A 13,278-nucleotide genomic window follows, 5' to 3' on the forward strand; every position below is an offset into this window, starting at 1 on the left:
TCTAACTGGACCTATATTTGTGTAGGTGTGTAAAGGATACTAACTTTAAGCCAAACTTGTAGTCTGTGATTCTCTTTTACTTATTTAGTCATTCCCAAAGGCTGAGCTTCCCAAAAGCATATTCCTGCTATAACAACCTGTACAATTCTTATGTAAGTTGTTAAAGGTTTTGCATACATGTATCAGTGTCATGTTGTTGTTGTTTTTTTTTTGTTTTGTTTTGTTCAACATTTTTAACATTTTCCTTACTCTGGCAAGATGAAACATGGTCTATGGGAAATGTGACAAACAATAATGTAAGATTTACCACTAACTGTCATTCGTTTTCTTTTGTTTTCATAATATATTAACGTGTTTCACTTCAATTGGCAGAGCTACATTAGTATTTTCTGAAGATGGTTTTGGGAAACTCAGCTCAGTTTGAACTCACTCAGCTCTCCTCCCCACCTTGCCACAGATTTCAAGCAGTTAAGCGCTAGTGCAACTTCCATGCAGCATCAGTGATTTCCACAGAAATCTTACCATCCTGCACCACATCTAAACAGCCACTATCAATACAGTACATTTCCAGTACATTTGATGTCATACCTTAGCACAGTTAATACATTTGTTTTGACCTTGTGATACGATATTGTCACTCTGTATGTCGTTGCCTTTGTCTGTATATTTAAGTGCTTTAATCTAATAGTAATGTAACATGTCAGTGCATTTATCTGTGTGACTATCACCTGTGCTATGATGATGTAGTGTATAGTAAGTGATGATAATGGTAATGCAGGAGATGCAGCCATCTCCTAACAGCAGGACAAATTGCACAGTGTAGTGTGACACTTCCCTTGCTTCTGGCTGTTGTATATGCAGCTTCACATCTCAAGCATGTCAGAAGAACAGCCCAGTTGATCTCAAATTACTACTACCTCTGCCCTCTTTCCCCTTTGTCTTTTGCTCCCAATTGCTCCCTCCATCTCTAGGTGCAGTCACGATGCAGCAGTAAAGAAAATATCCTAAGATCAAGTGAGTACTAACTTTCAGATTCAAAAGCACTTTCTCTTTTCATTCTCATAGTGTTGACTCAAGCACATATAAATAGATTTTAATGAGCATGTGATGCAACAATGCAAGTATCGTTTGTTGTGTTTGGCTGTGTGTGGCTGCTGTCAGTGTGTATATGATTAACTTCATGTTAAACATCAGAATATGCTATGGGCACTTAAGTGTATACATATAGGAGATAAACTAAAGCACATTACATATTAGCTTCACCATGCTTTGTTTTTTTACTCTTGTAATTATTAGAGAGCTATTATTAGACCAACATGGCTGCTATCAAACACCTGCCATCCAGCTGGGTTCCACAGCTTCTGCAAACAAACACTACTATCCCTGTTCATGGCGTCTGTATTGTGTTACTGTACATACATACATACATACATATTTGTATGCATTAAAAACAAATTATGTTGTTAATCCAGTAGTCTTGGTGAGATCTGTGTGAAAACATGTTAGATTCCATTTGTTTATGTCACTTTATATAACAAACCCAGTGTGTTCAGATGATTTTGAATTTTTTTGTAGATTCTTTTAGGTTGTTGGTGGCTCTTGGGCTAAAAATATTCTTAAAATATGATTTCACCTCTGGACATAGATGAGTACTTCAGTTCTAATGTCTAACATTTCAATTTAGTGATCATTATAAAATTAACTACTAGATATGATGGCCAGTTGACATCTCAGTGCTGGTGTATACCAAAACCATTAAGTAACAACAAATTGCATCGCAGAAATGGGTAGATATTTTTAGTTATTTGGAAATAGCATTGGTCAAAATTCTCAAAATAAAAATGATTTCATTATCAATTTTGGTCCATATCAAAATGTAAAAAAAAAAAAACATCTCAAATGTCAATATCAACCTTGAACCCAGTATGGTTTCAGGCTCTACATTAGTGTTTTCCATGTAGAAAAGGGTCAATGAATGTATGAGAGTTTTGTTTGTTTTTGTTTTTGTTTTTTTTGGGGGGGGGTGCAGCATTGGCCAAAGTTATACTCTTCCTATATTGTTATATTAATTGATTTTATTATGACAGTCATTTCATGACAGTATAATGTCTTTTCAGGTCACAGTGCAGTAGACATCACCAAGGTGGCCCGGAGGCACCGCATGTCCCCCTTCCCCCTCACTTCCATGGACAAGGCCTTCATCACTGTGCTGGAGATGACCGCTGTCCTGGGCACTGAGATCATCAACTACAGAGGTGAGGAGGCCAGATACTTGGATTTCTTTAAACTTTCATGCTGCCTGGGTACACAAAAGAAAGATGCTGCACAGACAAACCCTCTCTACACTGTGCCAAATTTGTCAGTCTTACGTCGTCATCTCCAGTTCACCTCCCCGTTACATCAGTACCTGAGCGTTTTTGAATATCGAGGTGTCACACCTTACATTAATGCAGCAATGCACATTTGCTAAGTTTACATCATAGCATTTAAACACTCTCTATCCACAATCTCTCAGCAGCATTTGTGTGTAGGACATGGTATCAGCCGCACAAATGATCATATGCACACAAACACATTGTCTTGGCTTACATTTGCATATGGGAACAGACATACACAGAGAAGTGAGTTTAACACCTGGAAGCCTATTCATCCTTCATCTTTCTGTCATAGTGGCCAGAACCAGAGCTGGGCTTCGGGCCCAAAGGGGAAAACACAAACTCTTTAATTCATCTCTAAAACTGAGGTGGTGAGGACTTGAGGCAATAACAGCCTGCAGCACACATAACTTGTAGATCAGTGATGGTAGAAGAAGCATTATTTCTTTTCTAGTGTAGAGTGGTGTTTCATGCTCTTGGGAAATGGCCTGATATGCATTTTATGAATGTAGAAATACAGTATAAAGATCTACTGTATCTTTCTTTTTTACTAATGTAACCATGTAATACAAATACATCTGCATGGGATGTCACTCCACTGTTGAAGAGGATTAGGGCCACTGTACAAAACTGATGTGACTTTAAAGTCATTCAAATCAATTTTGTACAGTGGCCCTAATCCTCTTCCATACTTTCCTTAATGTTTTATAGACAAAATCTTGAAAGATTAGGAAGGTCCTGACAGTTTAGTTTGCACTGCATTTAGATTAAATACTATAGGCTATCGGTTTCCCCGTTTCTAGTCTTGGCTTGGCAAACTGACCTCTCGCTGTAACTTTATATTTGCTATACATACATGGGAGAGGTCTCAAACATTTAAATGGCAGCTGGGAAGGAGTGACAGTGGTTAAAAAATACCAGAATATCTCCAATAAAATACTGTTGACAAAAAAAAACAGATACAGTTTGATTGAACACGAGCATGTGTGTCTTCTACCACTGAGATGCATCCTCTGTATCATCCAGCTGATATGTACGTACAGTATGTGTGTGTATGTAGTTGTCCTTGTATGCAAGTGTAAAACTTTTCCCTTCAGCTCATTGATATCAAAGCTCAGATCGTCATATTTTAACACCCACATAATCATAACATAAAGGCTCAGAGAAATACTATAAATGGCCAAACAGCAGCTTGTGCTATTTTAGTGCCAGGATTTTTTTCCCCCACCCACTCTTCCTTTGTCTTATTGTTTCTTTCATTTTTTCCAGCTGCTGTCTCTGTGCAGTGTCTTTGTTCTTTCCCTGAGTGTTTTTTAAGTTGCAAGACTCCACTTACTGTATATAAATCAGTAAAGCTGAAATAGAAAAGGAGAGTGTGCTGGTCAGGTGGTGACACTGAGGTCTGGTGTCACACTCTGTCTTTCTGTAAAACATATACACACGTCCAGCAAATGTGTCTTAGTATCTTCATACGAATCAGATGCACCATCTCCCTCACCCTCTCTTCCTCTCTCCAGCTCTCGCTCTTCCCTCCACCATCACTTCTCCCAGCTTGTCCTCCTCTCCTCATACCCATGTTCTTCCTCTTGCCCCACAGATGGGATGGGTCGAGTCCTGGCTCAGGACGTTTATGCCAAAGACAACCTGCCACCCTTCCCTGCTTCTGTCAAGGATGGTTATGCTGTGAGAGGTAAGCACCGTACAGCAGACTACAGTATGTAGCTCTTATTGTTTGTCCATGTTAGATCATTTAAATACTTTTTGTGCCATTAGAGTTGGCTTTGCTGAAACAAATATAGGAGGGGGTTAATGCACACTTTGGGTACTGTACTGTACTACTGTACTACTCTCTTTGTCACATGCTTTTAACAGACTCTGACTATGGCTACAAGCCGAAAGTGTTTTGTTTTTTTTAACATTCAAATTGCTTTATACACTGCGAATGTTGTTGGACATTTTGTCTGTACAGAACTGATCAACAAGATGCATAATTGATCATTCAATTTGTGAGGCCTGCTGGTATTAAAAATAGTCTGTTTTTGAGATGTTTAATCAAAGAACATGAAAGCTTTCTCTTTCCTTCTCTCTCTATTTGTTCATCCTGTAGCCCACTGAAATAAGATGACTCAACTAAATGACACAGTTCCACACACACACATTTAAGCTGCACACATGTGTAATGTTATTAAATTTTTCTTTTATTTTAGCGGCTGACGGCCCAGGCGACCGCTTCATCATTGGAGAGTCCCAGGCTGGAGAGCAGGTCCGCACCCACGTTCACACTTAGACACAAATGCTTTCTCTCACTCACAAAAGACCCTCACACACACACTAATACATAATTACTCTCATGCAAACACCCACACAACCTGTATATGAAAATAAACTACTTTACCTTTGTCCTTCAGCTCATGCCCATGCCAGCTGTAATTGTATACCAGTGCGTTCCTTTAGCAGGTGATGAAAAGCCCAGAGCAGGGCTGGAAAGTCAAAATGCTGCCAAACTACAAAACAGATTAGACCTCTGAGATGAGAGTAAGTTACAGAAATTTAGTAACTACTGAACAAAACCAACACACACTGCCCTCCACATGCTGTCATACTCAGTACTGGGTCTACAAAATGTTTTACATCAATGTTCAGTGTTTTGTTTTTTCCCAAAACTGTCTTCAGTTTGTGAGATGCCTGTTGGGAAATGTCTGTAAGTTGCTACTCAAGTTACCTCTAACACTTGAGGTTTTTTTTGGCTAAATTAAATATGTGTTATGGGTTTTCCTACCTGGACATTTCTCTGTACCCTGTGTGTCTCCGTACAGCCCACCCACACAGTGATGCCTGGCCAGGTAATGAGGGTGACGACGGGTGCCCCTATCCCATGTGGGGCTGACGCTGTAGTCCAGGTGGAAGACACCGAGCTCCTCCGTGAGTCTGAAGATGTAAGTCATATCTCTGACCTTTCACCCAACATACAGGCAAGTGTCAGTGTTCAACTCAGTACAAAAAGAATTTACACATCAAAGGCCAATTTGACTTAGATTAACCCACACAGGTACTACATATAATCTGTGCAGTCACCCTCGGAAGTAAAAATGGATTCTCTACTGCCAGTACATTTAAATGAGAGCGAGTTTAGCCCAGAGATGCATAGACTACGCAGTGCAACTTGGTCTAGACACTAAAGCCTGTATCTGTTCACTGTGACTGATCTGACAGCTGGTTTGTCTTCCAGGGCACAGAGGAACTAGAGGTACGAATCCTAGTACAAGCTCGTCCAGGCCAAGACATCAGGTCAGTGTCTTATTGTGCTGGCTGCTGTAAAATTACTATTATCACCAAATGTCATAAACATGCTGGGTAATATCTTGATACGAAAGTAAACCACTCCATACTTGAATTACTCATTTATTTGTAAGTGGAATTATGCAGATGCAATATACAGTGTGTTAAAAGGTTTTAAGTCAGTATTTTTTCTGCAACATTATCTGACTATACTGGTGGTTGTTTTATTATGATGTTACCACTACATTACTAGTTATCTCTAAAGGAAAAGGAATCCTTGCTACAATTTGGGGGTAATTGCAAGGCTATTATACTGCACCATAGATGTAGTGCAGATTTCTGGAAAACATTCTTCATCTTTACTGTTGTTGTCTGAAAAATAATCTTTTCTGTCCAATTAAAGGCCTATCGGTCATGACATCAAGCGTGGGGAGTGTGTGCTGGCAAAGGGCACCCATATGGGCCCGTCTGAAATTGGCCTTCTGGCCACCGTTGGAGTCACAGAGGTGGAGGTCCAGAAATTCCCTGTGGTGGCTGTCATGTCCACAGGAAATGAGGTAAGAGGTTAAGAAACCTTTTTCATCATAAACTGTTACTTCTATTAGTAAAAGAAACCCCTCCTGCGCTCGGTTGATACGGTGAAGTAAAGCTTCACCACTGCATTTGTATTTGACAGAAAGGTTCAATCTCAGGTACAAAAGGTACAACAGCGTGCCTCGTTCATATTTATGCACAATCACCACTGTTTGCTTTGACTGCAGACACTAGAGCCATCAGAACTGAACATGCACTCGTCTGTTTCAGGTGTTCTTTCAGTTGTTAAGAATGTCTTTCTATGACCAGGAGGTTTCTTTTAAATGCTAGAATCACATTTGTGCATTTTTTTTTGTTCTTTCAGTTGTTAAGAATGTCTTTCCATGACCAGGAGGTTTCTTTTACATGCTAGAATCACATTTGTGCATTTTCTTTGTGACTGATGTGTGCTGTTTTTATGGAGATGCTAAAAGCCCTTAACACTTTGTTCTCAGTGCTATGCACACACAGTAAATTGGCTATGAGCCATATGCCAATCTTATGACGTGGTGTATTGTCCTCACTTTCCCTCTGTTATGCAAGCTTGATAAAATAGATGATTAGATATGGTTTCTGCAGCAATGATGTGATGTGAACCCCCCCTAGGATTTGTGCATATCCTCTGGTTTAGCAAGTTGCTGGTAGTTTTATTTGAAAGTAGGGTTGCCACTTGTGAATATTATGACCATTTCTGACCAATCAAGTTGTTTTTTTTCTTTGCTCAATAGATTACTGGTGTGATTTAGACTAGAAAAATGTTCATCACAAGTTCCCAGGGCCTTAAATGTCTTTTGTCTTAATTACAGTTCAAAATCCAAAGATATCATGTTTACAATGACATAAAATAGAGAAAAGAAACAAATGGTCATGGAGAGTGGCTGTGGCTCAGGAGATAGAGTGGGTCATTCTCTAACTGTAGGGGTGGTGGTTCGATCCCCACTGTTTAAGCCAGATCTGATTTTTATGTACAGTGACTTTAATAGGGTGGCTAATAAATGTATAAACAGTGTTTGTAATGTTTCATTTCTCTTAATTTATCGTGACAGCTGCTGAATCCAGAAGATGACCTCCATCCTGGGAAAATCAGGGACAGCAATCGCTCCACTTTGCTAGCCACTATACAGGAGCACGGCTACCCCACTATCAATCTGGGCATTGTGGGAGACAAGTACGCCTCCACGTTTATCTTCTAATAGAAATTCCTTCTTTGGCATAATGTTTATCAGTTTACTGTGATGGTGGACCAGCTCTCTATTATGTCCTCCCCCTGCAATTGGTGGTTAATATCTGCCTGTGTGTTTGCTTGTGCCCTACAGCCCCGATGACCTTCTCAATGCTCTGAATGAAGGCATCAGCCGCGCTGATGTCATCATCACCTCAGGAGGAGTGTCCATGGGGGAAAAGGTAGGTGACACCACAGAGTGCAGGCACTCAATCATGGCATTGTGTTTCACTGACACCTTGTGGTGGAGAGTGGGCTGTTAACCAGTTTATGAGATTCCAAAAAACCTGTAATAGTGTTTTTCTTTTTTCTTAATCAAAGAGTGTTGCATTTTTTTATGTTTATACTGGAATGTACAAAAATGCATGGTGTTATTATTCAGTGATTGTCTTTTTATACATAGTTTTTATCTGTTATATGTTGTTGATTACATTGGTCTCTGGTGTACATATTCTATTGGGATTTGTAATTAATTAATAAAAACATTTTTTTAGGACTACCTTAAGCAGGTGCTGGACATCGATCTTCATGCTCAGATCCATTTTGGTCGTGTTTTCATGAAACCAGGGTAAGAAAATGCATCAGCTTCATTCAAAATTAAACTTTTCACAACATGAAGTTGTAACAAAAAGGTAAGACAACAAAATAATCTGTGTGGATGTCAGATGTACATTTAAAGAAAATATTAGTTATATTTGAAATATAACACTTAAAAGTATTTAATTTAATGGTTGAAATCTTAATCAGTGTATGTTGTTTTTTTTTCAGTCTCCCAACAACATTTGCCACCTTGGACATAGACGGTGCTCGCAAATTAATTTTTGCCCTCCCAGGTAGTGTGTGAAGTTGAGAGAAAAAGTGATTCATTCGGTGTTTTTGAAGAGAGGTTACTCATACATTTTTCTTTTCTTGCTCTCCTCTCTCTGCTCATCCATCTATCCTAGGAAACCCCGTGTCCGCTGTTGTCACCTGTAATCTTTTTGTAATCCCTGCCTTGAGGAAGATGCAGGGCATTTTGGACCCTAGGCCTACTATCATCAAAGCAAGGGTAGGACGCGCAGGGCAACCAGGGCGTCCTGACTCAAAGTCAAAGATCACTGCGTTTTGAAACAGTGGTGGCCACAAAAAGTGCTGTTGCTACTTCATTGCAGTCCATTGCATCTTAACTCGTGATTTAGTACTATTTTCACAGTCTGCTTGATACATATTTATGACCTCCATGTTTTGCTCTGACTTGGCAGAGGAACCAATCACAGCCCACACTGACCTGGAGGCCTGCTCCCCGGTCATGAATATTCATAACTGTTGAGTAAGAAAAATCATAATATCACTGAAGAGACACAGTTTGTGTCCCCAAGTAACATAATCAAGTAAGAGGTCTGGTCCCCTGCCATCATGGAGTGCAAGTTAGAAATCAACTTGAGTGCGTTACTGCCACTTAGTGGTGCGACTGATGGCCTGAAAGCACAGATGTAGCCAGACTATTTCCCTTCAGACCTGGATAGTGTTCTGGGAAAACCTTTACTTCTGCCAGGAAAGTTGGAAGAGCTTTCCATTGCTTTCTGTTAATCTTGCTGCCTGTTAAAATATACAAAATTTAAAAAAGAATTTCAAAAGTATTTGACAGGAAGTTTGCCTCTTACCCAGATTTGAGCACCCATGTTGTTTGTAGTCCAGATCAGAGATTTTACCACTAGAAGATTTTCTCTTTTTTAGCATGAAACTATTCATGTACTGGAAATATTGGACATCCAGGACTTCCCTAACTTTGTCAGAAAATCAGTCCTAGAGAACACATGCAAAACAAACATGAAATGTCAGTGTCCCAAGCTTTGTATGGCACAACATAGCCTGCATTTCAAGCTACATGTAGACAGAGAGAAGTGTAAGAGGTAAAAACCTTGCAGTAACAGCTGTAGTATAAAAGACTCTTGTACTGTGAGAATGATTCTTTGAAATTATCTGTACACTATGTATAATATTCTAATGCAGTAAATCATTCCTGTCTTAGATTGTAAGTGGAAAACTATAATGATTACAGACAAATATTCAAGACAAAGATGACTTGTTGACATATACCAATATAATTTAGCTTGTTGTTCCTTCTTCAGTTGTCTTGTGATGTCAAGTTGGACCCTCGTCCTGAATATCACCGCTGCATTCTGACATGGCATCACCAGGAACCCCTTCCGTGGGCACAGAGCACAGGTACTGTTGGATTCTGTATGACAAGCACAGATCTGAGTAAGACTGTCTGTTCACTGGTTGATGGCAAAAAAAATCCAAGGTAAACTGTCTGTTCACTGGTTGATGGCAAAATGTGTAATTAATTGCTCAGTGTTAAGCAAAAATCCAAGGTAAAGAATGTCAATGCAGATTCTCAGTCATCCAGGTCATAGTAAGCAGAAAAAACTTAGATTTCTAGGTTGAAGACGTTTCACCTCTCATCAAGAGGCTTCATCAGTTCTGCCCGACTGGTGTTGAGTCGGAGATATTTATCCCCATCGGTGGTGTTTCAGTCCTTTGATGCCCAACAATGTCACCTAATGACTAAAGAATGTGAATTTATCTAGATGGAATCATTTTTAGAGTTAGTTTTTACTTCTGTATGTCCATAAAGTACATAAAAAAATAAACACATTGACTGAAATGCAGGTACTTCATAGAAACATTTGCCTCACATTTTTGTCCATTCAAATAGGTGGATTTTTTTTACTTTTTATTTTTACATAAATACACTTTTTTGCACACTTAATATTACCTAGGAAAGTAAATATTCTTTAGACAACTAGAAAAGTTGTGTTAAAAGCTTTTTAGTTGAATTTAAAATGCAGAATCCTTGCCACCTTAGAGGGTTTTCATCAGGGCAGAAATAATAAAGTACTATTACACTTGATGAGCTACTATATAGACATACTGGAAGTAAAAAGAATATGCCAGACTGATGTCTATGAAACTGATTAGAGCGCTTGGTCTCTACAGCATTTACCATTAGCCAGATTGACAATGAAAAATAAGATAATTAACTGATCAAACTGCAAACTTAATATAATTTTGGGACCACTTAAATCATGACACATTTTTTTTATTAATGGAATTAAAGAAAATAAAATCTCAGTTTTTCCTCATGGCTCAAAACTCTGATCTAAAGTATTTTGTCTACTCCCATTTACTGCAGGGAACCAGGTGAGCAGCAGGTTGATGAGTATGCGCAGCGCTAACGGGCTCCTGATGCTACCTCCAAAAACAGAGCAATACGTGGAGCTGCACAAGGGCGAGGTGGTTGACGTCATGGTCATTGGCCGGCTATGATGTCATCACAGAGGGAAGGAGGGTTGGCGTCATATAGCGAGGGTTGGAACGGGTGGTTCACGGTGCATGTCCACATATCATTGACTATTCTGTAATATGCAACGGCACAGCTAGTTTTTATTGATTTGGATAACGTTGAGGTATAGTCAACATCTTGATCACAATCTAGATACATATGAAAAAAATTCATTTAAAAAGATTATAGTATTTCAAACAAAGAAAATATAACTTTTAATGAAAAAATCTAATTATCAAAAGAGGTTTATTCTGTAATATATTATTATGATTATTCTTATTATTATTATCATTATTATTCTTATTACCATTATTATATTAAGGCAACTTTGTTCCTTTCATTGCAATTGCTTTGTGTGTTCAATGCTAGACCTTATCTATAGCAGTAGCATTTTAATAGACAGCTGTAGGTGCCTGCCAGGACAAAAAAGAAATGTATTATTTTATCATCTTTAGTTGAAAAAAATAACCTGTTTTTTGAAAATGAAGAAAACATTGAGGAAGACTCCAGATTTTTCACGGTGCTCAGCTAAGAGGACGAAGGGGCACATCAAGGCCACTTCCTCTTTTGAGCTCCCATCAAGGTGACACTTCAGTTATTCTCTCATTAATATGCATCATAATGGCTTCACAAAGAGCTTTGCTTGTTGTTTATCTTGTGAGTCTTGTTTATGTGCGCAGTGCCAAATGCCTGGGTAGGGAGGAGGTGATGTTGGGGGGCGGGGAGGCACGCCCCGGTCTGCCTAGACCCTGAGGTTTCCTTATATTCACGGTGACCGGGTGTAAATTCTGCCCCAGACCGCCCCCCCAACCCCCTCCCAGGGGCGAGCTCAACCTGGGAAAAATAATCTTTTATTTGATCAACTATTTAACAAAAAGAGAAGGAAAAGAAACAGCTTCTTTAAGTGCTGACTGCCTTTTTAACCAACTTCACAAAAGATGTACAGAAAAAATGAGATCCATATTGTACAGACATATGTGACCAGCACTCCTATGGAAATTATTAAGCAATGAGGAGACATTGAACAACGCTGTACTATAACATTTTCTGTAATGATATGAAACTGATGAAAGAGACTAAGATAAGAGACTGAAATAATAAAAATCCTTGATCATTATATAAAAAAAAAGTTCTTGTTGGGTTTTCTTTTTTTAATAAAATCTTTTTTCCAAATTGTCTTTATTGACTTTTCAATTTAACAAAAAAAAACAACAAAAACAAATAACTTTACCAAACCCAAGATCACTTGAGCTACAATCTGGACAATCATGTCAACCTAAACCAGCAGCAGGATTGATCCAGTTGCGGGCCTAGGATGCAATGAAAGTCTTCCCCCATTATTATGTCACCATGTACTGAGGAAATCTGCAAAAATAAGTTATTATAAACAATTGCATCATCTTCATTGGGGCCATATAAATTTATTAGGACCAAGTTCTGGTTTAGCAGAGATCCTTGAATACCTTTGGGGTCTAGTATAGTTTTCTGTATATGTAATTGTGGAGATCTGTGAAGCAGAACAGCCACTGCTACAAATTTGTGCACCTTAACAACAGCAATAGTAAAACAAAACAATATTCCAATCGTAGTCTACCCATAACTCTAATAACCATAACTTCCCTCTTGTGTTGAAATACACAGATACACCCGCAACCCCACCCCCCCGGAAGGAACATTTAAACGTCGTACCTGGATTACTAAAGCTTCGTTAGGGTTTGCTCTCTGTGCGACCAGGCTATGTAAACATTAAGTCACCATATACACATAGAGCATATTCATATTAAACTTCCTGTGTATTTTCCTGATTTCCTTGTATATACAGTACCTTAGTACACCCACTGTGTGGTTTAATGGTTTTGGTTACACCACTTTACCTTTTTGGTGTGCTGCTCTCATCGCCTGGACCTTATCCTCATAATTAAGGAGCTTTACAATGAGAATGTGTGGTGATGCGTCTGGTGTTTGTCAGGCGGGAAATAACAGTTCAAAGTCCAGATAGGTAAAGTCGGATTAGCAAAAAGTAAAAAACAATATACTCAATCCACTGATGCATGCTGTCATACAATATATCATTACCCAGTAATATCGAGTACTTTTACTTTATGTATTTTAAGTACAGTCTATCTGATGATACTTTCTTCAGTACAAGTTTTAATGTGAGACTTGTAATTATTTTTACATTGTTGAATTTAGTAAATTAGGCCATCTGACTGCTTCTTCCACCATTGCTCCTTAGATAAAAAAAAAACCATGCACTGGAATCAATCACTGGAAAGTAAAAAGGGATTTAACTGTCTCTCTTTCCAGGAAGATAAGTATTTAAGAATCAGGAACTAGCAGGAGACAGCCTAATAAGGAAAAGAGGTTAAGTGCAGAGGTGTCAGAAAGGATTAACCTACTAGAAACTACAACGGGGGAAAAGGCAGCCTCAGGCGTTGGTGAAGATATTTTAGAAAGAGCATGAGATTATATCATTTGTGTTCTGCTCTGCAAGGTGAAAT

The 13,278-nt window shown here is 38.8% G+C and overlaps 1 protein-coding gene across 6 annotated transcripts in view; it reads left to right on the plus strand.

The window, feature by feature from the left end:
• Nucleotides 1-11,862, plus strand: part of gphnb (gephyrin b) — a 69,634-nt gene extending 57,772 nt beyond the window's left edge. For 4 of the 6 annotated variants that reach the window (XM_020603931.1, XM_020603934.1, XM_020603933.1 and 1 more), the window contains 14 exons: nucleotides 972-1,014; nucleotides 2,118-2,255; nucleotides 3,973-4,065; nucleotides 4,583-4,638; nucleotides 5,192-5,311; nucleotides 5,605-5,663; nucleotides 6,058-6,211; nucleotides 7,274-7,395; nucleotides 7,544-7,631; nucleotides 7,944-8,017; nucleotides 8,218-8,285; nucleotides 8,394-8,497; nucleotides 9,561-9,657; nucleotides 10,628-11,862. In XM_020603931.1, the coding sequence (XP_020459587.1) occupies nucleotides 972-1,014; nucleotides 2,118-2,255; nucleotides 3,973-4,065; nucleotides 4,583-4,638; nucleotides 5,192-5,311; nucleotides 5,605-5,663; nucleotides 6,058-6,211; nucleotides 7,274-7,395; nucleotides 7,544-7,631; nucleotides 7,944-8,017; nucleotides 8,218-8,285; nucleotides 8,394-8,497; nucleotides 9,561-9,657; nucleotides 10,628-10,761 (1,350 nt within the window). In that variant the 3' untranslated portion in view covers nucleotides 10,762-11,862. Of the gene's footprint in view, nucleotides 1-971; nucleotides 1,015-2,117; nucleotides 2,256-3,972; nucleotides 4,066-4,582; nucleotides 4,639-5,191; nucleotides 5,312-5,604; nucleotides 5,664-6,057; nucleotides 6,212-7,273; nucleotides 7,396-7,543; nucleotides 7,632-7,943; nucleotides 8,018-8,217; nucleotides 8,286-8,393; nucleotides 9,658-10,627 lie in introns of those variants that run through there. The other 2 variants (XM_020603932.1, XM_020603936.1) reach the window with 2 other exon arrangements.
• Nucleotides 11,863-13,278: the final 1,416 nt, after the last annotated feature.

This window comes from Monopterus albus, unplaced genomic scaffold (genome assembly GCF_001952655.1).
Source record: "Monopterus albus unplaced genomic scaffold, M_albus_1.0 scaffold63.1, whole genome shotgun sequence".
NCBI lineage: Eukaryota > Metazoa > Chordata > Actinopteri > Synbranchiformes > Synbranchidae > Monopterus > Monopterus albus.